At 46.1% G+C, this 27,905-nt stretch overlaps 1 protein-coding gene across 1 annotated transcript in view; it reads right to left on the bottom strand.

Annotated features, from left to right (window-relative positions):
• LOC144773339 (amine oxidase [flavin-containing] A-like) overlaps positions 1-27,905 on the bottom strand; it is an 898,284-nt gene that overhangs the window by 82,232 nt on the left and 788,147 nt on the right. The window contains exon 9 of the mRNA XM_078658305.1: positions 15,306-15,402. Within this exon, the coding sequence (XP_078514431.1) occupies positions 15,306-15,402 (97 nt within the window). The remainder of the gene's footprint in view (positions 1-15,305; positions 15,403-27,905) is intronic.

Below are 27,905 nucleotides of genomic sequence, written 5' to 3'. Positions count from 1 at the left end.
TAATGTCAGACCTGCCAGCAAGCACAGACTAGACATTTCTGACACTATTTTCAAACTCACCTCATGGAACTGACAGAAACATGACTTATTGATATCTCAGTACACTATGCACCTACTTTACCCCTTGAAGCTCTGCATAATTGAGAAAGCAGAAGTGATGGTGGGCTCACAGTAATGTGCAGGGATTGTTGTTGCTGTAAATGTATATGTAACACATATATTACTTTCAATGCTTGCGCCTCTAAATTAAATACATCTCTTCCTCTCCTGAAATTCTAAATGTCATATATCACTCCCTCCCCCGGATTTTTTTTTTACATTTGGTGAACAATGTGCATATCACTTATCAACCATTGAAAACTGAAATAATTTTCTTTGGAAAACTAAGTCTTCCAGTTAATTTAATCAATTCCTTTTAACAATTAACTAATTCAACACTGCAAAAACACACACAAGCGAAGAGATCTACAGTAGATCTCATTATCTCAAAAAAAGTGTTGGTTGTAAGTGTAGATTCAATACCATTCGACTGTTCGGCCTATTTTTTAATTCCTGTTTGATCTCATTCTTGAACGCTACCAGAACCCATTCGCCTATCACCACACTTCAAGATAAGAACTATTACAAAGTCCAAAACCAAAATTTCACAAAGAATCCATTCAACGGAATAGTACATTTTACGAAATAATAGTGAAAATACAAACCACCTTTCAATGGTTCTCATGACAACATAATATTGAATGAAAATGTGCAAGGGCGTAATAGAGAACTTGGTGAAACTGAGTCTGCCTGATAGTCTCCAATTCAGAAAACCAAAAATCAGTTACAAGATTCTATTGAAGACAAATGTACAAAAACGTGTTTGCACCAGTTAAATATGTCAGCAATTGTCCACCTTCCATCACAGTTAATGACTCACAACCTCATGAGAGGATTTTGTGCATTAAAATAATCAATCCAATCAGTTGAATTTCTCCTTCTAACTAACAATCAGCTTATTCCCCCAATAAAGAGGAATTTCAATGAAATCTCTCAAAATTATCTAATCTAGATTATTGCCATTGTGAAACTTTCTAACCAATTCACATAGCCCAACCCGACTTCTCTAGACATGAAATTTCATTTTGTGCCATGCTGAGCAAAGCTAGCTGTCATGTACGGTATACTCCCTGACTGTCAATCAAGTGAAGATTTATCAATCTTGAAAATAAAACCTCAGACAACCTTGAGGACCTTACAATTTTGGACATTTATGAAGACTTTTCCGTGCAGTGATGGTCACCAAAAGCAAACTATTTAAGGATGCTTTACATAGTCTAGATAATGGCAACTCTCATCTACTTATTCTTCATGACCAGTCAAATGATTTTGACACAGTAAATAAGAATACACTTATCAAAATCCTAGATGATTACATGGCACTAGTGGCAAAGTGGCAAATTGGCTTTATTTCAAACTTACCTACTGATCTCAGCAGGTAAAACTAAACAACTCATACTCCACCCCAGTTTATCACTCACAACTATTTCTTTGAGGGTCTTTCTTTGCACAGACCATTTTTAGTCTCTTTGTGAACCCCTTGAGGACATCATCAAATATCCAAGTATCTGATGACATACGGATCTTAAAGAAGCATAGCTATATCTATACATCTGCAAGCGAAAAGAAATTTCACACTTAACCAAATGCCCAGACGTGGGTCCCTTGCTCACTTTGCCACTGGATTCAAGATAGCCTGGCTGATGAGGGTTGTGAACCCGAAACCAGTCCCAGGATGCTTATTTCCGGACCATGGAAGACATGGCTTGGCAGTTAGGGCTGGACTGTTCCCATGAGGCACAGGGTCAGACTGATTTGCATATGGCCATGTCTGAACTGGGTTGGTGGAGTGAGCTAAAGAATGATGATGGAATAAACCCTGATCAGTTGACTGGGGTGAGTGTTTGATTTGCTCAAGCGCTCCGTCCATCATCCCCCTTGGTATCGCCAACCATACCATGGCATGCATTGTTTTACTTTTTTCAAAGGCAATCCTCCAAAATGGTGCAAAGTTAAAAAAAATATAATATAATGAACATGATGTGCTGAGCGTGTCATGGACATTGATATTTGATTCTTATACCCAAGCAGAAAAAACCCATGGCAGACACAGCATCAGAAGGTCCAGCATACAACTGAAGGCCTTCCAACATCTTGTGGGTTAGTGGCGCCCCTGACTGACAGGGTTTTTCTATGGACAGGCAAAGCTGAGGCTGAGGCTGCATGCTTAAAAAAAACAGTTTTACTACTTCTACATGTGTTGGCGAAACGAGAGAACAGAACCTCCACACATTTTTAACAATGTTGCATTGCAATATAGCTCTATCAGAGTACCAACATCTCTATTCTCCTGTAAATAGAATGGCCAGGAGTGCCCAATTTCAAGTGAGATGACTATGAGGACCCAAACATTTCAACCCGGATCCTGACCTCAAGATAACAGTTCAACCCTTAGGTCTAAAAAACCTGACTCATGAAAACTCATTTCTTATTAGCATCCATCAAGTATACGTAACAACTGAATGTGGTCTAGCACAAAGTGACACATTTTGGCTCTGAGAGTAAATACCTTGATCTCATCACTCCAATTGGACTGATAATACAATGGCTACCAATTGAAACAAGCCACCCAGGCAAATATAAGAATATATAGTGGCAAACAAGTCTAACCTCTGTACACAAAAATTCAAATCTGGGAACTGCAGATCACATTGGATGTCAATGGTGAGCATTTAAATCACTGAGCAATCTTAAAAGCTTTCACTCCTTAATTCAGCTATTGGACAACATACAGCTGAATATCGGTCTTCATCCATCTCCCTCAAAACTTAAAAAACATTACCACTAGTGTTCTTTAATCTATAACAGAGCAACAGCTTGTAATTCAACTTCGATTCATCTACAGGATCAATTGTGACTTTCTGAAGTGGAAATCAGGCACAACTGTTAGGCCTTCATCCTTCTGAATGAGATAAAAGAGCAAACCATTTCAGCCTAATTCTCTGAGCAGACTTAATGAGTACCAAACACCACACAGTATGTTTATTTAGTGAAATTAATTGAATGTCAGTTGTTAAACGTTTGTCATCCTTGAAACGAAATACCAAAAGACACCCTTTTACCTGTCTGATTGAAATGGTGAGAAGCTAAAACGTCAAACATTTCACTCTCTTGCTGTCACTTACATTACCAATACAGCAATGCTATCAAACATGGAATATTTGATTTGATTGCCTTCAAATGTGCCTACCTGCTCATACATCTATTTTAGGATGATGAAACTAAGGCAAATGCATGGCAAAAAACTTACTTTTGAGGATGGTGTTGCATAACGTTTTCTTGCTTGGGTGTTAGTCTGGTGTCCTAACAAATTATTTGGTTGACCCATACTTATATTGCCTACCAATATATAACTAAGGTACAGAGATGGGAATTAAGAATAGAAAATAGACACCTCCCTGTATATGCTAATGAAAATATATTAGAAGTTGATATTCTGGAGTCTGTGCCTATGCAGATTGACATTGATATTGCCCTTGGTCCTGACGTCACCTGTGCTGCCTCTGCCCCTCCCACAGCCGCTACTTCAGACCTCACGGCACCCGCTGCGCGGGTGCCCCATCGCCGGAGGAGACCTTGCTGGGGGTTAATTGTTTTACTCACCGTACTTCGCGCTCCAGGAGCCCTTGGTCCTGACACCACCTGTGCTGCCTAAGCCCCCCCCACAGCGCTACTTCACTCCTTGCGGCACCCACTGCGCGGGTGCTGCATCGCCGGAGGAGACCTTGCTGGGGGCTAATTGTTTTACTCACCGGACTTCATGCTCCAGGAGCCCTGCGTCCTGACGCCACCTGTGCTGCCTCAGCCCCTCCCACAGCTGCTACTTCACTCCTTGCGGCACCCGCTGTGTGGGTGCCGCATCGCCGGAGGAGACCTTGCTGGGGCTAATTGTTTTACTTACTGAACTTCACGCTCCAGGAGCCCTTGGTCCTGATGCCACTTGTGCCGCCTCAGCCCCTCCCACAGCCGCTACTTCACTCCTCGCAGCACCCGCTGTGCGGGTGCCGCATCGCTGGAGGAGACCTTGCTGGGGGCTAATTGTTTTACTCACCAGACTCCATGCTCCAGGAGCCCTTGGTCCTGACGCCACCTGTGCTGCCTCAGCCCTTCCCACAGCCTCTACCTCACTCCTCGTGGCACCCACTCTGCGGGACGCGTGCCGGGCGAAGCCCGGGCCAAGGGCAGGCCCGTTTGCGCTCGTTGGAGGCCAAAGGAGGCTGGGCCCCCCCTCTTACATGGACAGTCTGCAAGATTAGCTTTTACATATATATTTGTCTTTACCTACTTACATTGCTATCCTGTGCGGAACTACAGTGCTTCACCCAGTTTGAAATGTCTGGACGTGAAGGAAAGGGGAGGGAGGCCGCAAAGGGTGGTTATGTAGCTAGGACACTCGATCAGTTCATTACAAGGGCCACATCGGTATTGGCGCATGAGATCGCAATCACTGAGCGCCGCCTCTCACAGGATCCAGCATTTGCTAAACGCTCATCTTTGGGGAGCTTAATGCTAGCACGCACTCCGGAGCAGCATATATATCCAGCCATCGATCTAGGGGTCTCAAGTTAGACTAGTAATCAATTACCACAGAAAACGGTGATCACCAGGATTGATGGGGACTCTAGTTTGCCGGCCCAAATTGATAATAATATACCAACAATCACAGCCGGCGAGGTAGCTACCCACGCATCTATGGTGTCTGCTCCCAAGGCTTTGCCTACTCCATCAGGGCATACACTGGGAGCAGTTTCTAAGAGGAAGCGAGGAGGGGGTGCACAGAGGGGAAAAACCCCTAAGGTGGCTAAACTAAATAAAGCGGGTGAACCGGCATGCATCGCACCTTTTACCCCTGGGCCTCCATATGTGATTACATCTGCTCCAAGTACTCCATCTACGATTTCTCCTGTTGGTTTTTTGCCCACGATGGATGTGGGTTTTTGGTTAAAAGTAGGTGGTCTCATCACATCTTCTATACAGCCTATACTTGATAGGCTAGTGTCAATTGAGGGCAGACTAGCGAAATTCGAACAACTGACCACAACCAATCTTGGGTGCATTAAGAAGGATCTGCCAAAGAGTGTCCAGGATAAGGAACTGCCGATAAATGGACCTAGGAGCATTCCTGGCACTAACTTGATCTCCCACGTGCCGGTTTCTGATCCAATGGAAAGCACTTCGCGGGCGAATGCTGTAGCAGGACTCAGTGCCAAGGGAGGTGCAGACCCACAGGGAAATATGGATTCCGCAAAGGGCGAGATTATAGAAAATCATTCGCGGGGGACGGGGGGGGGTATGGCCAAAACCCTGCAGAGAGGCAGGAAGGGATCATATAATATTAATGATCATAAGAATATGCTGCCACACATTGACCTACCACCTGAGTCTGCACCCTATGTTGTTGTTCTGACAGGGGTTCCAGATCTAGACAAGGGCAGTATTGAATCGTATACCGAATTAAAGAATAAAACAATCCACTGGCTGAATATCAACAGACCCCTCCCCCCTAATCTGCACAGTCAAATTTTGTTTGCAAGCAGAGTGAGCTGGGTAGGTCGGAGAATGAAAGATATAGCGGGTAATTGCATAGTCATCAATTTTAGGGATAGTCGGGTAGTGCGCCACATTCGTGAGAGGCCCTACCACACTACGAAAACGGGTATTCAGACATTTGACCTCAGCTATTTCTACACCCCTCCAACGTATATGGAGAACTTTGGTCTACAGGGAAAGACATGCAAAAGGGGATTTCTGCCTGGTAATGTCAGTAACAGACCCGGGCTAGATGGTTTTGGTTTTGTGCCCAGTATCCCTGTTAGTAATAGATTCAATGTGCTTGACATGGTGGACTGACTAACTCCAACCAGGTCTAACCAGCAGAGCGATATTACCTGGGATATGGGGACTAAGGTCACGATACAACAGTTAGAGCGAAGTGATGTGTCGGGGTCTATAGACAGAACCAGAGATACCATAGCCGGTGCCTGTGAGGAGGTGGGGTATCCTTTAGCTGTTGCTAAATCTAATAATTCTATACCTAGTAAGGGGGATTTTATATCTCAAACATTTATGATTATTGACAATAACTTTAAGTCTCTCGTAGCTATGGATAGACGAGATTTTGAGGTTACCCTTGAGAGTAATCAACATGTAAATGAACACAGACCTAATAGAGGAAAAACGCAGAGCGAGATAGGGAGCACGCGAGGAGATATTACTACTTCAATAGATCCAAGGCCAACATCTAAGATCCAGAAACGAGTAATATATTTAAGATGCTATCGTGGAATATTGCAGGGCTTGCATCCAAGGTGAGAGACTCCTCCTGGCTAACATTCATCAAGGAGTATTCTATCATCTGCCTGTAAGAATCATGGGCAATTGAGGCATTTCATATAATTGGCTATCGTACATTCCATACCCCTGCCAGCTCGAGTACGATGGGACGTAATAAAGGGGGATTATGTACCTATGTGTCTAACCTGACGGGCGAACTGGTAGTGGAACTTGAGAATGGGTCCGAATTTTATCAGATATAGTCAGTAAGACCACCCTCAGAGGAACCCTCATCTACAGGCCCCCGGGACCACGCTCACACTTCAGCGAGGCCATCGCAGACTTCATCAGCCCGCTTGCCCTCGCCTCCCCCGACTACATCCTCCTAGGAGACCTCAACTTCCACCTGGAGAACGACCAGGACAACAACACCACCGCCCTACTAGACAACCTCGCCAACATCGGATTCAAGCAACTGTTCAACACCCCCACCCATTACGCTGGCCACACGCTCGACCCCGTCTTCTCCTCCAGCAACCACATCTTCTTCAGCCACACCACCGAGCTCCACTGGACCGACCACAGCTGCGTACACTTCAACTTCAGGAAAACAACGACCCACCACCGCCCTCAACAAACCCCCCGAAGATGCTGGCGCAAGATCACCACCGACCGACTCACCACCTCCTTGAGCCTAAACCCTCCCACCAACACCACGGACCCCAACGAAGGAGCCCGCAACCTCACACAGTGGATCACCGACTGCGCCGACACCCTTGCTCCACTGAAAAACCCTCCCAGCAACCTCAACAGCAAGAAAGCCACGTGGTTCACCAACGATCTCAAAGACTCCAAGAAATCCTGCCGTGACCTCGAGAAAGCCTGGCGTCACAACCTGTCAACGGATAACATGACAGCCCTCAAGAACGCCACCAGCAAACACCACCAGCTGATCCGCAACACCAAAAGGTCATCCTTCAGAGAACGACTGGACAACAACACCCACAACAGCAAGGAACTCTTCAACGCCGTGAAAGAGCTCTCCAACCCCAACGCCAGCAACAACGACATCACGCCTTCTCAAGACCTCTGCAACTCTCTGGCCACCTTTTTTCACCGTAAGATCGTCGACATACACGACAGCTTCGGCGCTCAGGACTCGTACCCCACAACCGAACCTACACCCCCCACCACCACCCTTAGCGCGTTGACTCTGGTCAGCAAGGAAGATACCACTCACACGATGAACACCATCCACTCGGGCTCCCCTGCCGATCCCTGCCCACACCACATCTCCAACAATGCCGACTCTCTTATCTTATCTTATCTAGAATTTGTACAGCGCACGTACACCCGAGGGTTTCATGGCGCTTAACCAACAGTGCTAGGAACTAAACCCAAGAGGGAAAGAGGAGGGTTACGCCAGCGTCTGCACAAAAAGCCATGTCTTAAGTTGCTGCCTGAACTGGAGAAGAGTGGTAGCAGAACGAATCTCCAGGGTGAGGGTGTTCCATAACTTGGTAGCAAGCGTAGCAAATCTGCGTCCTCCTTTGCAATGGAATTTGAAACGAGGAATAATCAGGAGGGTTTGAGAGGCAGATCGAAGATTACGTGAGGGGATGTATTTGGGCAAAAGATCCTGAATAAACTTAGGGCTACGAACATTAAGGGCTTTGAACGTCATGCAGGCGGTTTTGAAAAGAGTACGCTGTACAACAGGAAGCCAATGCAATTGCTTGAGCAGCGGTCTTGCAGATTGCCAGCGAGGGAGGCGATAGATAAGTCTGGCGGCTTGATTCCGAGCCAGCTGCAGACGCTTGCTAAGGGCAACCGGAAGGCCAAGGTAAATGGCATTAGAGTAGTCTAAGTGCGACAGCACCAGGGCCATTACAACCTGGGTCAAGGCAGACTGGGTAAACAATCGGCTGATCTTCTTTATTCTACGAAGCTGAAAAAAGCATGAAGACACTACAGCATTGACTTGAGGTCTCAATGAGAGCTCATCAACAATCAGAACCCCCAAGCTTTTCACAGATTTAGATGGATTGGGAGGGGATCCAAGTTTAGAAGGCCAGTAATGAGGTCCCCAAAAAAGCTTACTTTTGCCGAACAGAACCAATTCTGTCTTTCCAGGATTCAACTTGAGATGGTTACTGTCCATCCATTGGCCTATAAAGAGCAAAGTGGATTGAAATTGAAGGGCAGATTCAGGGGAGTCGTCGATGGTGAAGGTGAGTTGCAGATCGTCTGCATAGTTGAAAGTGGTTACTTTAAACGATTTTAATAGGTTCAACAGGGGGAACATGTAAATGTTAAACAAAATCGGTGATAGGGAAGAGCCCTGCGGAACTCCGCAGGTGGTGTACAATTTAGGTGAAGAAAAAGGGGGAAGACCTACCGATTGGGAACGGGAACTGAGGAAAGACCTAACCCAGTCATGGGCGGGGCCGCGTATGCCGGCTAGTTTGACACGGTCGAGAAGGATGTCATGGTCGACCGTGTCAAATGCTGCCGACAGATCAAGCAGAACCAGGGCCTGGGGAATGCCTAGGTCTGCATTGTGGCGTAAAGAATCCAGAACTGCTGTAATAACTGCTTCGGTGGAATGGGCTGGGCGAAATCCCGCTTGGACAGGGTCTTAAAAATCCGACTGTTCAATGAAGTTAGAAAGGTGAGTGGTAACATGAGCTTCCAGGACTTTCGCCAAATAAGGTAACAAAGAAATAGGCCTATAGTTCGAAAGTATGGCAGAGTCGCAGCCTGGCTTCTTCTGTAGTGGTACTACCACAGCCTCTTTAAAAGAGCTTGGCACCATGCCCGATACTAAGGAGCTGTTGAGAAGGCTCAGTATGGGCAGGGGAAGGGCAATAATCACCATTTTTAAGATCTGGGGTGTACAGCAATCATGAGGGGAGCCTGACTTGACCCTAGCTGTCAGGGCAAGGAGGGACGGGACATCCAACAGAGGAAAGGAATCCAGGGAAAAAGTATTGGGGATCAATGGTTAGAGGAGGCAGACCTGGAAGCAGAGGTCGCCCGGGACCAGGGTTCAATTCCCGGCTCGGCGGGGTCTTGAGTCCTAAAATGTCCATGGATTCCACAAATTCTCGCTCCGGTGCCTACTCGATTCACGGGTTCACACTCTGCGACTCTGGGCAATAGCTTGCTTAATCTCCACAATGGCCCCTCGCGGCGGGATGCCTGGCTTTCACCTTGCGGATACCCTGCCGGGGTTATCTCACAGGGGAATACCAGGACGGGTTCCCTAAGCAAGCGCTTAGAAACCGCTTGGTGATTTGCGCTATATAAATTCCTGTACATTTACATTTATATACAATGTGGCATCATAGGAAGTAGGGGGGGTAACTGGGATGCTGGACTTGATAAGCATGATTTTGTTTTGAAAATATTCATTTAGGGTATTACAAAATTCTTGCGTGGCTTTAGGTTTGGGCCGGGTTCTTGCTGGATTAGTGAGTTTGTCAACAATGGAAAAAATGTCCTTTGACCTATTAAGAGAGTTTTCAATAATGTTGGAAAAAAATTCCGCTTTGGCTGATAGAACAGCTTTCATATAGGTAGAGCGAGCAGCCAAATATTGGGTTTTCACCGAAGGATCATAATTCCTTCTCCACTCACGTTCCTTCTGCCGGACCTTGAGTTTCTCAGCCCGGAGGTCAGGGGAGAACCATTTGTGAGCGTCAGAATGACGCAAAGGTTTCGACATTTTTGGGGGGACATGAGTATTACTAGCTTTAACCAGACATTCAAGAATATTGGCTGCAGATTCATCAGGATCGTCATTATTGACAGGAACAGAATTCTGCAGACTATCAAGAAAAGCAGAAATGTCCAAAGAGCCCCACTCTATCATCGCACCCAAACTTCGGGACATCATCAACAACTCCTTCATATCCGCCTCCTTCCCGGAGAGCTGGAAGAACGCAGAGATCAGCGCCCTCCTGAAGAAACCGACCGCAGACCCCTCAGACCTCAAGAACCTCCGACCCATCTCGCCCCTCTTCTTCCATGCAAAAGTCATCGAGAAAACCATCAACAAACAGCTGACAGCCTTCCTGGAGACGAACGGCTCCCTCAACCCATCGCAGTCCGGATTCCGAGCAAACCACAGCACCGAAACCGCCCTCATCGCGGCCACCGACGACATCGGGACCCTGCTGGACAACGGAGAAACCGCCGCTCTCTTCCTGCTCGACCTTTCGGATGCGTTCGACACGGTCTGCCACCGCACCCTGACAGCCCGCCTCCGCCACGCCGGGATCCAAGGAAAGGCCCTGGAATGGATCACCTCCTTCCTCTCCGACAGAACCCAAAGAGTCCGTCTCCCGCCCTTCCTCGCAGAAGCCACCAAGATCATCTGCGGCATACCTCAAGGCTCCTCGCTCAGCCCCTCCCTCTTTAACATCTACATGAGCCCCCGCGCAGCCATTGCACACAAGCACAACCTCAACATCATCTCCTACGCCGACGATACCCAACTGATCCTCTCCCTCACCAACGACCCCACCTCCGCCAGAGCCAGCTTCCAGGACGGAATGAAAGACATCGCAGACTGGATGAAGCTCAGCCGCCTGAAACTGACCTCAGACAAGACGGAAGTCCTCATCCTCGGCCCATCCATCTCCGCCTGGGAAGACTCCTGGTGGCCCCCTGCTCTGGGCCCCCCACCCAAGCCCACGGACCACGCACGCAACCTGGGCTTCATCCTTGACTCCTCCCTCACGATGGCCAGGCAAGTTAACGCCGTTACCTCCTCCTGCTTCAACACACTCTGCATGCTCCGTAAGATCTTCTGCTGGATCCCACTGGAACCAGGAAAACGGTCACCCAGGCCCTCGTCACCAGCCGTCTGGACTACAGGAACGCCCTCTACACTGGGACCACCGCCAAACTACAGAAAAGACTCCAGCGCATCCAGAATGCCTCAGCACGACTTGTCTTGGACATCCCCCGACACAGCCACATCTCCGCCCACCTGAGGGACCTGCGCTGGCTCCCTGTCAGCAAGAGGATCACGTTCAGACTCCTCACCCACGCACACAAGGCTCTCCATGACTTGGGCCCCGAATACCCCAACAACCGCCTCACGTTCTACACGCAAACCCGCCAGCTCCACTCCGCCAGCCTCGCCCTCGCCACCGTCCCACAGATCCGCAAAATCACCACCGGAGGAAGATCCTTCACCTACCTGGCGGCCAAGACCTGGAACACCCTCCCCACCCACCTACGACTCACCCAGGACCATCTCTCCTTCAGGAAGCAACTCAAGACCTGGCTTTTCGAGCAGTAGCAGCCCGCCCTCCCCCCCCCCAGCGCCTTGAGACTCTAGAGGGTGAGTAGCGCTCCTTACAAATACTCTTGATTGATTGATTGAGTAAGTATTAGGGGTGAGAAAGGAACAGTTCTAATAAATGTTTATAATAATATCCCGAAAACTAAAACCAACAAGGTACTAGCAGATTTTTGTCAAACCCTGAAACACATAGAAGAACATTTGCCGGGGGATATGTGCTTAATATGGGTTGGCGATTTTAAATATTCTCTATGCCCATATAGCCACTTGGGTATTTGTGGCATGGGTAAAGATAAAGAAGACCCTCTAACACATTTTTCCCATCCAACTGTGGGGGACTTGCTGAACGAAATAATTTTTCAATTTGATTTGGGCTATGCTAACGAATTATGTATACCCCCTGTACCCTTTGAGCCAACCTTCATTGGGAGGTGGTGTAACTCAGTAATTGACTTTGCCCTTATGTCAAAAAGGTATTCTTGCAATGTTTATATTTGTAAAACATGCGAAATAGCGATGAGTGACCACCACTCGATCAGGCTACATTTCTTTCTTGCAGGGGGTAAACAAACCTCCAAAAATATAGGAATAACACATAATTACAACATACATCTTGCAAGGATAAATGGATATACTATAAACTGGACCAAAGTGGACCCCATGGTTTTCCTTGAAACCCTAGTAAAAAACAAATATAGGTATTTTGAAACATTCCTTTCGAACACAGGTGATAATGCACTAGTCTTTGAGGCCTTCCTTAGAGTTTCAGAGGAAACACAAAATCTTCTCATAGAAGAGCAGAAACCGGGCATGAATAAGGCACAGGGCTGGTTCAATAGGGATTGTTGTAAGACACACACTCATTTAATGAAGGTCCTAAAACAAGAGCCCAGAAGTAAGGAAGAAGTGAGACTGGCCAGATTAAATTACCAACTAGCAATTAAAAAAGCGTAAAACCAAGCTGAAAATGGAAGCATGGCAGGTGTTACATCAGGCCTGTATAACAAAGGATAATACGGGTTTCTGGAGGGCTGGTAATGCCCCCTTTTTTGTAGATAGGGAAACCAATATCATCGACGTGGCTATTACGGAAGATAAATGGGTTAATTATTTTAAGGTCCTTTATAAGGCTGACGTTTTAACCCAGAGTGAGGGAATTATTGCTGTAGAGGGAGATGATAATGTTCACATCACATCCTTCCCCATGAACATCGAAATCTCCTATGAAGAAGTTTTAACAGCCATTAACGAGAGTGCCTCAGGGAAAGCCCCAGGACCAGATGGTGTGCCAGTGGATGTATGCAAGTCTAATATTGAGCTATGGGCCCCGCTCCTAACAAATGTTTTGAACAGCTGTAATAGACATAGGTCTATCCCCATTTGACTAGACGCTATTGTGATTCCCATCTTCAAAAAGGGAGATAGAAATTAACCTAACTGTTATCGTCCAATTTCATTATTGGACTCACTTATGAAAGTCGCCGGGAGGGTTATTTTAAATGAATTACAACTTTGAGTAGAAGAGACGGGCTTACTTTCTAAGTTTCAATACGGGTTTAGGGCAGGAATGGGAACGACTGGACAGGGATTAAATCTAGCTCTAATCATAGGTAAATATTTATAAGCAAAAAGGGAAAAACTCTTTTTAACAATTGTCAACTTAAGCTCAGCCTTGGACAGTTTAAACCATGATAAACTCTGGAGCACCTTGAGAGAGATGGGTGTTGACCCGAACTTGCTATTATTTATCAAGGAGTTATACAGGGGAGCGGGGTGAGGGTCCGGTACGGGAAAAAGGGAGAATGTACAACTAAATTTAGCATAAACAAGGGAGTAAGACAAGGGTGCATACTTGCCCCGTTTTTGTTTAACCTATACATAAACAGTGTAGGTTTTTAATTGGCTCAGGACAGGCAGGACTGTCCTCTGATTGAGAACACCCCAGTCCCCATTTTACAATATGCGGATGACGCAGTTATCATGGCGCGGACACAGATATGTCTCCAAAGAGCTGTTAACAATTTTACAACCTATATGAAAGATAGAGGCTTAAAAATAAATAAAAGCAAAATCTTTACTACGTGCTGTGGGATAAAAAAAGGCAATACATGTAAAAATGTTATTGAAAAGACAAAAATAGATACGACAGACAGATTTTCTTACTTAGGCATTAATTTTGAGAAGATGGGCTCATGGTCATCAGCTGTAAATGTGAGAAAATTGTCTCTTTCTAGACCTATAGGTGCAGTTCGCAATTTTTCGAATAAATTGGATGGCAGACCAGTTACGGAGCTATTGGATATTTATAAATCCAAATGTGTATCTACTGCGACATATGGGGCGGGGATTTGGGGAATAGCGGACGTCCAAAAAATTCAATGTTGTGAGAATGAGTTTTTGCATTATCTTTTAGCTGTCCCGGGTTCTACTGCTACATTTCTATGCCATAAGGAACTTGGCCTGCCTTACATATCTGATATTATCAAAGATAATCCCCTTTTACTGTGGCATAAGGTGTGGTCCTCTGCTGAGGCTACTTTTAATAGAGACTTAATCATAGACTGTCTCAAATTAGAGGGGGTAGCCAGGATATTATGGATGAAATATGTAAAAAAAAAACATCGTATGACATTGGTCATCCCGAATATTTTGATTCTCCAAATTGTTTAGAAAGGATATCGAGGAAAAACTTGAAAGTAACATGCTTGAATTACCTAGAGAACAAGCGTTGTCTTTCTGAAAAAGAAAAGATCTCAGTCATGGAGAATCACCTGAGGTTGCAATGTCATGGTATCTAACCCTATCTGTCCCAGGTTCAAAGTTGCTATTCTCGCATGCTATTAGCATGTTTCCGTGGTGGGTCCTTTTTTAGAATGGCTACAATCCCAGAGGTAAATTCATGGTCTAAAAATCTGTCACCATGCCCGTGTGATGATATTTCCACCCAATCCATGTTACATTGCACGCTTTTTTGTACATTTTATGATTTACCTAGGAGAAGGTTCATAATACCTATCTTAAAGAAGTGGGGACTAAGACAATGTAGAATAGCATTCTTGAGGCTTCAAATGCTAGAGAACGAACTGATTATGTTGGCTATGTCGTCATTTTTAAATGCTATTATTAGACATAGGAATACCATGCATTCATTTTTCCTATTGAGTGACTGAGTCTAAGATTCTTGTATAAATAATATGAGATGCTTCGTATCAAACTAATGTATTTGGTATAAAAAGTTTAATGATGAACAATATTATTGTTTATGTAAATGTGCTTTTCACTTTTTATTCTTTTTAAGAAACAAAATCGAATAAAGCAGTTTTTGAGTTGAGTTGAGTTGACATTGATATTGCTATTTTTACATACAACTGATGGTCACCTATAAAGGTTTGTTTTCTGGAAGCTGTGGGTTACAGAGAACGTCCTACAGGACCCACAGTGGGTAGCATTCAATGTTCAATAGGTATAATCTGTAGTTTCCCATAAACCACCTTTACGCTATGTTCAACCTTGGTTGAAAACAGTTTGCAACACTCTACTACAGCAACTTAACCCATGGAACTTGTATTTTCGGGGACATCCAAATAGCACAGGCTAAGTTGAAGCTATTAATAATTACCCCATTATGGCGGGAAACGATCCATCAGGCTTGGTATCATCCAGAGTGAGTCCAATTGGACAATCATCGTCTTCCATTATCATCAGACCACACAAATCTGTTAAATAAAAAGAAACAGACAATATAACTTGTCATTTACAGTGTCTGGCTTTTACCTACTGCCTTGATATGTTTTAATTATGGCACATATTTCAACATCTCCTCTCACTCTTGCTTATTTTCAACAATCCCTTCCAAACACTCTTCCATATTTTCTATTTAGGCCTGGCATTACCAAGAACTTCTGTTTAAAAAATACATATGTATGTACATACATAAAGGTCACTTTGGTTCATGTACCTTCATCCATTAGTCTGTTAAATTGCCATTCACATTATGGTTCTCCCCACCACAGCATTCAGTATCCGGCAAAGGCTCAGAACACTTTTACAATTAACTGTATTCACTGTGAATGGAGGAATTTTGCTAGTACACATTCACCTTAAAAATATGTCTCTTTATTGTCTGTGCTGGTGGGCCGATCTGTCTTTTTTCCGTATTTGTCTGTTGCTAAACTCACTGGCTATATTTTTTGGCATACTTAGTTCAGGGAAACCTTAAAAACCAGATTGGTAAAATTGTGAAGCTTTCATTTACATAGATGAAAGGCTGCGCTGTCTGCACTGATGTGGCAATAAGCCCCACAACCCAAAACGCATTAAAGACGAAGTATCTACAGGCTAATACCGCTCAACGTATTCCAAGTGTTTATATATATCAAATAACCAGAGTCCATGCAACTAATTGTGATAGTAACAGAGTACTTTGATCAGCAGCAGCTTCTGCGTCAAAAGGGTTAGCAAGCTTAGCTGTTAAGTGGAATGTTTTTTGCTCAAACGTAGCCTATGCCTTTTATTTTTCATACATAATCTTTATAGATAGTGTTAATGTTGGACTTGGCCCTTTCAGCAGAGTCATCCCCAGACTTTTTGCCTTCACCTTCACCTTCCTCTTTTCTGAAACATTTATGTTCACTTTTAGGACTCTGGGCACTTTATCACTACCAGTGCTAACATGCTTGTGCTCTTTCCTTTAAACATGGTAAGACCGGCTTACACCCTACAGAAGAAGGACTGTTGTGGTGCTCTACTGTTAGAAGGACTGCTATCCTGCTGCCCTGTTACTCTGACGCCTGTAGTCCGCCTTGCTTAAAAGGAAGAGTGGACCTGCACCCTTCGTCTCATGCTGAAGTGAATCCAAGGGTCAGTTGACTGACCTCCTATTCTGAGCTACAGGGACATAATAGGCCCCAGAGGCTACCTGCTTCTGCCCAGCTGACCTGCTGCCTGGATGTGCCTTAGCCCTGTTGCCTCTGCGGGAGTGGGTTCCTGACCCCCAAGCGGAGCCCCTCAGGTCCTGGACCCTTGTCTGGCATCAATTGAGCTCCTCTCCAAGAAAAGGAGAAATCATGAAGTTGATAGCTCTTTGCTACCTCGAACGAACCTCTTAGTGCCAAGATCTTGCCGCATGGACTGACTATCAATGCGAAGCTCCAGTGTACCCGACTATTGGCGCTACAGTAACCGTCAGCAACAACCTACAATGTGAGAGCTACTCTTCGCACTACAACATCACCAGCCTACAGTGATCGCCAAAGTGAATCTCCAGCAACAAACGTCCACGATGCCCAATAGGATCTTCATGCTACAGTGGCGACCGTCCGTGATGCCCGGCTTGCTCTTCACGCTACAGTGACAACCATCTGTGAAGCTCTCCCTGCTCCTGATCCCTCCACCGCAAACTGGACTCTTCTTGCTAGACTTTTAAGGTAACTCTTTCAGCTGGTCTAACCTGGTCCCTGTATCCAGCCTGTGCTCCATTGTGGTTGGCCTGAACCTGTGACTTTCAACTGGTCTCGCACGACCAGGTAGCCACGAGTGGCGCTTTGTGCTTTTAGGCGCTATACTTACTTACATCATTTCAAATTGCATATCTCCAGTTCTAGTTCTTGGATTTTATTTGTTTTGGTATCAAATAATGTAATTGATGTTACTCTATTTTTCTGAATTGGTATTGGATTTTTCTTGTGTTCTATTTCCACATTGTTACTGTACGAATTGCTGCATACATACTTTACACATTGCCTCTAAGTTAATACTGGTTGCTTTTGTGCCAAGCTACCAGAGGGTTAGCACAGGCTAATTTGGGGTTTGCTTGTGTTTCACTTGGCAAGAATTGTGGTTGCTTCGTGACTAGTGGATCACCCCCCTCAACCAGTAACCCCATTTCCTACTGTTATTACACTATATAAAAAATGAATTGTTTTTATTCTGCCTGGCAACCATATAGGTGCTTTTCCACACCTAAAGTGCTTGACTTACTCTCTTTGTTGATTTTCTTTGTAAAAAGTGACACTCCTGGTACATTATAAGCATGTCATACACATTTTGCTGCCAGCTACACCAGCTGTCATTTCCCTTTCAACTCTGAAAATGTCCATGACAACTTGAGAACCCATGTCTGATTAGTGAGCAGTGGTGCTTTTTTTCAATTCGTTTTTGTGGTGCTACTGACCTTGCCTGCCAATCTCTCTTGTAATATAACATTTTCAAATACCAGTGAAGCTTTTATTTGTGAGAATGAAAGGCTAAAATGTCGGCATGGGAATACAATAAACATCAAAACACATCTTGCATTCAAGATGGTTTATCTGCCTCTCCAAGTGTTCTTGCAAAGAAAGCAATGCTTTACACCGGAATACGTATTAAAGAACAAGTTTGCCGGATGAAAGCCTGCACTGCCTGCACAGGTGAGGCAATAAATACCACACGCTTTCTCGCATTCAAGAAAATCTGTTTGCGCCTGCTGCCTCTGTATTTATCCCAACTATTCATATATAGCCAATAACAAGTGCCCTTGCAACTAGTTGCATACTGACAAACCAGCAGGACCAACAGTTTTCTAGCATAAACAGTTAGAATATTCTATTTTTAATTGTAAACCAGGACTTTTTTTTCCATATACGATCTCTGCGGATTGTGGGAATAAGTTATAATTTAAATCAGAATAAACTATATTCTGGCTTGTGACCATATTGTTGTGTAGTTCCTAAAAATAGATATGATCTACAAGTTTAGACAACATAAACTAAGGGACTGGTGTCCAGAATGATTCCAGACACCGCCAAAGGATATGTTACCCTTTAGACCAGCTAGCTTACAGTGCTACCATAAGTCCCTTAGCCTTACCAAGCAGCGAATAGTTTCTGGTAACTATCGAACATGCAACCCTTGATCCTTCAGGGATTGTGGAAACAGTACAGTACTTTTCGCTCAGTCACTTGTGCTCACTTGGTCTCAGTATGATACACAGAGCAAATGTTGGGGACATTTTCAATAAGCATTTATTGAATCAGCGTCATTCTAGTATAAAACATGTTTTCTGTGCAAACATTAGACAGAAACAGATATATAAGATTACAAGCACCAACAAAGTAAATAAAGGTAGAATTCTACCTTGGTGCTAAAACAGTAAATATATGCAGGCATAGCGATACATGGTAGTAATTGAGCGTACTCCTAAGGTCTAAACCCTATCTAAGTGTACCTAAGGGTACCCAACATGTGTGTGTGTGTAAAACCAAGAATCCCCTACGAAAGGCCAACCCCTTTACCTGATGGGAGAGAACGAAGGACCACATCTTGGTCTCGAGTTGGACACCCCGCAAAGGATGTCAGACCACTGCATGCTGGAGTTTCTGCGTGCAGGGACTTTAGCATCTTGAGTCAGCATGGAAGCTTCTCCTCTGGTTGCCCAGTGAAGATGTGGTTCTTTTATACCTGAAAGGTACTCTCAGGAGTTTTACCTAGAAGTGTAATGGTACTGTGGTTCTGTCGTTGAAGGATGACGATAGCAGTGACTTTTGTACAGAGTTATTAGACAGAAGATGGTAATCCTGCAGTGCATGTCCTAGGCAGGAGATTAAGATATGATACTAAGAATCCTCATGCATAATAAATTAGGCTAGTCTTCGAAGAAAACCACATGACATTTATTCGGCACATAACTAGGTAAAAGGTCAGCGCAAGAGCCGTTATGCAGAGGAAGGTAGGACAAATGTAGGTAAAATGTCGTGCAGCAACCTAGGCCTATATTGAGGTACATTTGGGCTCATAACACTCACTCCTCATCCAAAGGATGATAACATTAATAAATGGTAAAGTATGCCTGCCATAAAAGTATAAAAACATTGTAATAAAAACAAGTGTGAAAAACAATGCAAATGTTAAAAAAAGCTCTATAAGAGGGTGGCGGGGGGAGTGGGACTCTTTCCTCCTTGGGGGTTCTTTTCGTAGACTAGTTTAATGTTAGGGCGACAGGCACACTGCAAGTTGGGGTGGCTTCTGAGTCTAACGCAGGGTTGCAGGGTGGGGGGTGTTGTAACGTCTTCCAGTTTTTTTCAAGGCAACGTATTGTTTTTCTTTCTGATTTGGTCATTGTGTTCGTTGTGGGGTGGATTCTGCACTTCATTCCGGGATGGGGGGTAGTGGGTTGAAACTAATGTGTTGGAATGTCAATGGATTGGGTGATAGGATAAAACAGGGAGTGGTGTTACAGTTGCTGCGGCGCCTTTCCCCCGATATTGTACTATTGCAGGAAACGCATCTGATTGGGAACACGTGCCACGCCATGAATAGGCGAGGGTATCGCCTTGCTGCACACTCTGGCTTTACTTCTGGTTCGAGGGGCGTGGGCATCCTCGTCAGGTCCTCTCTCCCTTTGGAAATAGATGATGTGATTCTTGATGATAGGGGGCGCTATGCTGCTGTCACTGGTAGGTGGGAGGGGAGGACTGTCTCATTGATTACTGTATATATCCCGCCGGGTATACAGACCTCGACTTTTGCGGACCTTGGGCGTGTGGTATTAGGGCTCCCAGAGGGTATCTTGGTGATGGGCGGAGACTTTAATTCGGTTGTCTCCGGTAGCGTGGACCGCTACCCTCCCAGAGATCTCCCCAAGTCCCAATTCTGGTTGAGTGGGTTTTTGGAGACCCTGGGTCTGGTAGACTGTTGGAGGTTGATGCATCCGGAGCAGGTACAATACACCTTCCACTCTGGAGCCCATGGTAGTCTCTCTAGACTCGACTATGTTCTGATGCCAGCGGCGCAAGCCTCCTCTGTCAGAGAGGTGAGGCACCTGGCCCGGGGCATATCCGATCACTCCCCATTGTGGCTTAGCATGGTTACTACTGTGGGTAATGAGGGTTGGGTCGCCCCGATAAACCCCTGGTATCTTCGCAATCCCAAGACCCCTGCTGAGTTGATGAAATCCCTCGATTGCTATTTTGTTGAAAATGTGGGGTCTGTCTCCTCTGCTGTATGATTGTGGGAGGCTTTTAAGACGGTGATCCGTGGGCAGGCTTTATCTCTAATCGCTGGAGCCAAGAAAAGTAAACATGAAGAGGTGGTCCATTTGGAGACTGAAATAGCCGAGTTGGAGGGTGACCTGGAGCTCGGTGTGACCTGTGACAAGCTTCATTCCCTCAGCCTTAAACAACTATATTACAAGACCCTGGTGACTGATGCTGCGAAAGTCATGAATAGAGAGCAACAGGGCAGACTGTATGATGTGGGAGATAAAGCGGGTAAATTGATTGCGTGGCTGGACAAGAAAGAGAGGGCGAGTCCTGTGGTCCCTGTGATTGAGAAACTTGATGGAGTATGTGTGACCGACCCGGCTGACATTGTTGAGTGCTTTGTGGAACATTTCCGAACTGTGTATTCTCCGGTCTCTGATAGGCCGGAGGAAGACTCTCATTTGTTGTTTCGCGATATCGCATTGCCCCGCCTGTCTGAGGTTGACAGAGATCTAAGGGACGCGGAACCTTCGGCGGATGAGGTGGCTATTGCTATTCGTTCCGTGCGATCTGGCGAGGCCATGGGTCCCAATGGTCTGCCCATTGAATTATACAAATTGAGTCCTGACAAAATGGCTCCGTATCTTCGTGATATGTTTTTAGAGTCGCGAGACATCGGCTCCCTTCCTCGTGATCAGCGTCTTGCCACCATCGTGGTGATTCATAAGGAGGGGAAGCCGCGGGATTGTTGTTCTTCTTATAGACCCATCTCGCTTCTAAATGCTGAACCGAAAATTCTTGCCAAACTATTAGCTAACCGACTGATAAAGGTTATTAGTGACTTGATCCACCCGGATCAGTCCGGTTTTATCCCACACCGCAACACGGCGCTCAACTTGCGGCGCTTGCACGGTGTTCTCGTGAGGGCGGCGTCTCTTCGTGAACCGGGCATCTTGGCTTCCCTAGATGCTACGATGGCCTTCGATACACTAGAGTGGCCTTATCTCTGGGCCGCTCTTGCGAAATTTGGTTTCGGTCCCGGGTTCATCGGCTGGGTGAAACTTTTATATGAGGAGCCACGGGCGCAGGTGGTCATGAATGGCCGAGTGTCTGAGTCTTTTGTCCTCGGGAGGGGCACACGGCAGGGCTGTCCTTTGTCGCCACTACTTTTCGCCCTTGCCCTGGAACCACTGGCCGCCTGGTTGCAGTGGGAGCCCTCGATTAAGGGTATCCAGTTGACCCCGGATTTCGAGAATCGTGTCTCGCTCTACGCCGATGATATTTTGTTGTATCTTACGTCCCCCCGAAAATCGCTGAATGTTTTGTTTGACGTGCTTACTTCGTTTGGGAAGAACTCAGGCCTTGTGATCAACTGGGCTAAGTCCTGTGTATTTGTGCTCTCGGGCGGTCTCCCTCCTTTGCCCGCGCGGGTGCCCTATTCAGATCTCACCGACGGGATTAAAGTATCTGGGGATTTTTATATCTCTAGACCCCGTGGCTCGTTATGAGCGCAATCTGCTCCCTCCTCTTCAGAGATTAAAACTAGATGTAGTACGTTGGCGCAGGTTGCCTCTGTCGACACTCGGGCGCGCAGCTCTCTTTAAAATGATGTCCTTGCCGCGATTTTTGTACGCGCTTCAAAATACGTTCGATACTATTCCGGCGAGCTATTTTCGAGAGGTGGAAAGTATGCAGAGACGATTAATCTGGGATGGACGTTCGCGTATCGCCCTCGCTAAACTCACACTTCCCTGGTACGATGGAGGTATAGCGCTTCCGGATATCAGGCGTTATTATTGGGCTTCGCAACTAAGTGCGATCAATCATGCAACGTACCAGCCAGCTTCTAACCCGGCATTCGAGATGAATAAATACTTGCTACCGGGTGGGGACTACAATAGGGCGCTCTATTCCAAGGTGGCGGGGAAGGATCTATCTGGACCCACCAAGACCGCTGTACGAGCGTGGCATGATGCGAATGCGGCTGTGGGATGGAGGGATCGATTGACTCGAGGGACCCCGTTGTATGCGTCTGAAAGGTTGGGATGTCTCTGGAAAACTAAAGGGTTTGAACAATGGGATATGATTGGTAACAGCAGAGTGGGCGATCTTTGGGTCAAGGGCAAAATCAAGACCTTTGCGGCATTAAAGATAGAATTTGAATTGAGTGACAGGGAGTTCTTCCGGTATGCACAGATCCACCATGCTTTAAATTCGGTCTTCCCCGCGGGCACCGACATCCCCGAGTCCTCCCCCCTTGAAGATCGGGTCCTCGACGGCCACGTGCCCGACAGTACCATTTCCTTGATATACAAGAAGTTGATCAACAACCGGGTGGATCTGCTGGCGCGTCTCAGGGAGGTTTGGACCGGTGACGGTTTGGAGCTGGACGACGAGGATTGGCAATCTGCATTATCCTCGCCTAAGGAAGTGGCGATTTCTGCCCTTCTCCGACTCGTTCAGCTCAAAATCGTTCATCGTGTATATGTTACTGGTCCGCGCTTGATTCGTATGGGCTATTCTTCTGATGGGTTATGTAAGCGCGGTTGTGGAATGGTTGGAACTTTCCTTCATATAATTTGGGAGTGTCCTGAGGTGGCGACGTTTTGTAGTCGTGTGCATACCGTGATGGGAAGGGTCACTGGAGTGGTGTTGTTGCCCGAAGCCAGACGCTGCCTGCTGAATGTGTGGGAGCCGAATGACTGTAGCGTGGCACAGACGCAGTGGGCGACCCTTGGGAATAAGATCGCTAAGAGGGACATTGCGCAGTTGTGGGGCTCCCGGCGACCGCCCACGGTATCGGTGTTGAAGGAGAATATGGATTGGTGTATGTTCAGGGAGAAGACTGTGTATGTGGCGCGGGGCACACCCAGGAAATGGAACGCAATTTGGGGCCAATGGAACGCATACCGTGGAAATACATGTACACCTCCATTCGTAGAGAGCCCAGATGTCCCCCTCTCCCCCTGATCCGGCATTCTATGTATTATGTATTTTATGTTATCTCTGATTTGTTTCTCCACTGGCCCCCCCACTCCTTGTACTTTTGATCCACTGTATAATACTGTACTCAGGTGTCCCCCCCTGTGAGCACATGTCCATGCGCATTGTAACTTGCCTTGCCTGTTGTTGTTTTTCTCTTTTCTTAATAAAATAAAAATAAAAAAAAAGACAAAAAGTGCCAAATGTACCATTAGCGTGCCACTCGATTTGCACAAGAACAACATTATAAAGTACAGCATGCATAGCAGAATATCACAATCACATTGGGCTCTCTTAGTCAACCTTTTTAACAGGTTAAACGTCCCATCTCCCATGCAGCCTTGCCCAATCATCCTCTTAATGCGAACAGGCCAAAGTCCGATATCTTGAAAAGGCACATTAATCCATCCAATCTATAAAAAAGGACGGAAGCAGGACCCAAGGAACTATTGTATCATCACCCTCCTAGACTTGGAAGAGAAGTTTTTGCTAATTTTTTTCTTATTTTATTTGCATGATTCGGTGCTGGATAATAAATGCATTCAAATTAGTCAAATGGGTTTTAGATCAGGCTATTCTATAAGCAACAACATCACTGCATTTAGGGCCAGATGTAGGTAATCAGATTTTACCGATTCTTAAATACCGAATTTTACCGATTCGGTATTTAAAAATCGGTAATTGAGATGTAGAGGAAAAATCGTTATTTTTTACCGAATCGGTAAAAATCGGTATCTGAGTTTCAGAAAATACCGATTCGGTATTTACCGAATCGGTATTTACCGATCGGTATGTCCAATGCATTCCTATGGGCCAAAAGGCCCATAGGAATGCATTGGAAATACCGATCGGTAAATACCGATCGGTAAATACCGAATCGGTAAATACCGATCGGTATTTTCCGAATCGGACAGCAAACAAAAGTGAAACTTAACACAACAGCCAATCAGGTGCAACCACCCTCCCCCTTCCTACCAGGAAGTGGGTACACAGGCAGCTGCAACTAATTAGAAGGTTCTGGAAAGGCAGTTGGAGCAGAGAGACTGGGAGCAGCAGCAGCAGCAGACAGAGCTTGTGATTTTTTGAAAACTTTAACATGGAAAGCAGCAGGGACACTGAGCAGGCTGACAGGAAAAGAAAGCTTACATTCAGTAGTATGGAGCTACAGGTCCTTGTTGAGGAGGTGGTAAAGGTACACCACAGAGTTTTTGGAAAGCAGTCCCTCACTGTGCCAGAATCAACAAAAAGGAAAATATGGCTGGAAATCTTAGATAAAGTTAATGCAGTGGGAGTGACCACCAGAGTCACTGAAGATTTAAAGAAGAGGTTCTATGACCTAAGGAGCCTCACAAAGAAAAAATTGTCTGACCGCCACAAACAGTCACAGAAAACAGGTGGAGGAAAGAACACTGCACCCCCCCTCACCGACCTGGAGGAGCTGGTAGCCACAACCCTGGAGGCTGAAAGTGTCCATGGACTGGGAGAAGTGGACAGCTCGGCGCAATCTGCAAAAAAAAAAGGTAAGATGCATGCACAGCAATCCCCCTCCCACCCCCATCCATCCCTCACCCCTTGCAGCTAAGTTACTCCAGTCCCATGGTGTCTGTGCAAAACTGTAGCAATGCATCATGGGACACGTAGTCAGTTATTGAAAGACCATGTCACACAGCACTGTAACCAACAAGTTATTTAAATGAATGCAGACAAAATGAAGGGCAGGCAGAATGTACAAAGTGCAATGTTATATGTTTAATTGTAGTGGCTGTGACACATTTGCACCTAGCTGATATGTGCTCCTATGTCCACAGGTCACACATCCAGAAGGCAGTCCGAGGAGGCAGAAGGCACAGCACCCCAGAGGGATGACAGTCAGGAGCCAGGGCCCAGTGCATCCCAGGACACAGGTGTTCCGAGTGGGCAGCCACCCTCCCAAGAAACTGACATCAGTGAAGAAATGCAGGGTTCCCCAATTCCTTCACAGTCACCACTATTGGTCTCATCACCAGAAATGCCTGCATCCCTTGTAGTAGTAACACCTGTTGCACACCCTAGCAGGAGGCATGTCGTTTCCCCACTGCTGGAAATGGAGACAGGTGCTGATGAAATGGTGGGTGAAGACTCACAGAACTTGTCTCAAGCTGACATGACTGCCACACTGCAGCCCAGCACAGAGCCTGTACCAAGTACCACTAGAAGGTGCACAGTACAAGGAAGGGGTGTAGGTGCACGTGGGGAGGGGTCCAGTGTCTTCCAAGGCCTGGAGGGATCCATGGTCAGGTTTCAGAGGATGCAGGGCAAGGGCATCATGGCCTGTCAAAGAGAAATGCGAAACCTGAACATCAACATGCATGAAATTGGCAAGGGCATAAAAGAGCTGGTGGAAGTGAACAAGAGCATGGCAACAGGCATACAGCAACTGTGCACTAAACTTGACTCTGAAATTACTGCAAGGCGCAGGGACAAGCAGCGCGCAGAGAGAACAGAGAAATCCATACACCGCCTGGCAACAGCCACATCCCTGCTATGCAGGCGTAGCATCAATAGTCAGGAAGTCCTGACTCATAATAGCAACCAGTTGACAAGGGGCATAGCTGGAATGACCGGTGCGCTGGAGGCCCTACTCAATGCACAAAGTGCACAAAGTTCTGCTATTGACGTGCCGGACACTGAAGCTAGCACCAGTAGGAGCAGCACAGCTAGCCCCCATGGCGTAGAGCCAAGGAGGAGCAGCAGGCGACAGGGTGAGGCTACAGGCCAAACGCCCAGTGAACAGGCTGAGCCACAGACACCTGCCAGTGCAAAGCGTGGCCGAAAATGAACAGTTGTAACTATGGCCTACTGCCATTGGACATTTGATTCATAGTTAATAAAGTTTTATTTGCACATTTGTGCCATTTCAACCTGCCTAGTGACAAAGTACAACTACGGTGGGTGGATTCAACACCTGTCTGAGTGTGTTTGCTCACTGTGAGCATTGCTGTCAAATGCTTACTGTTGCACTTTTATTCTTTAACATATCTTTAAAAAATCTAATTAAACAGAAGCTTGTGCTTTCACTATAGCTCAGTGTCTTCACTTACTCAGAAATAATTGCGTGTTATGTCATCACATCTGTATCTGCCATCACTTGGTGTTGACACTCCAGCAGGTTGTCTTTCAGGCACAGCAATGTTGTCGTCATGATCCTCATAGTCAGATAACTCCACCTCAGTCCCCTTCTTAACAGCCAGATTGTGCAACATAGCACAGGCAGCAATGATCTTACAGCAGGTGATGGGGGTATACTGCCTTGCACCTCCGCTCTTGTGCAAGCATCTAAACCTGCTTTTCCAGATACCAAATGTTCTCTCAACAACATTGCGTGTGCTCTTGTGTGCCCGGTTGTATCTCCTTTGGCTGGGTGTTGAGGGGTTGAGGTAGGGGGTGAGTATGAATGAGCGGAGGGCATATGCACTGTCTCCTAAAATGAAAAGGGAATAATTTACTCACATGCATACATGTACTGCTTATTGCAATAGGTGTAATAGGTGTTGCACACTGTCTCTTACCTAGGAGGTAGCCTTCACCAAATTCCCCTGCAGTCAGGCGTGCATAGATGCCACTGTTTTGAAATATATATGAGTCGTGGGTACTTCCCGGGAATTTTGCAACAAGGTCTGTGATGACGTTCTTTGCATTGCAAATCACCTGCACGTTGATGGTGTGGCTTGACTTCCTATTGCGGTAAATGTATTCTGTGGCAGCAGGGGGACAAATGGGGATGTGCGTGCCATCAATGCATCCGATGATATGGGGAAATCTTGCCATCTGGTAGAAGTCAGATTTGGTTTGAACCAGTTCAGCATGGGTGGATGGAAAAGAAATGTAATGCTCCATCCTATGCAACATGGCGTCAAGGAAATTGTGAAAAAACCTTGAGAGGCTGCTCTGGCTCACCCCTCCCACCGCAGCAACCACGCTCTGGTAGCTCCCTGACGCCAGCAGGTGGATGCTGCACAGCACCTGTACATGTGTTGGGATTGCATGTGCCCTTGGGGTGGGGTGCTCCAACAGTGGTTTTAGGTCCCTGATGAGCTCCAAGATGGTGTCTGGAGCCAACCTGTACCTTTGCAGTATCTCTTCCTCTGTGAGCATGAACAGGGTCACCCTCTGCCTGTAAACCTGCTCCTGTCTCAGCCATTCCCTCTCTCCTTCCTCCTGTAGCCGTAGCCGTCTTGCAATGACATAAAATGCCGCCATTGTGCAAACAGAACTGCATTTTGGGTCCATTTTTATAGGCT

This window comes from Lissotriton helveticus, chromosome 8 (assembly GCF_964261635.1).
Source record: "Lissotriton helveticus chromosome 8, aLisHel1.1, whole genome shotgun sequence".
Lineage (NCBI taxonomy): Eukaryota > Metazoa > Chordata > Amphibia > Caudata > Salamandridae > Lissotriton > Lissotriton helveticus.
The sequence above is the reverse complement of the archived record's forward strand: the minus strand, read 5'-3'. Positions and strand labels throughout refer to the sequence as shown.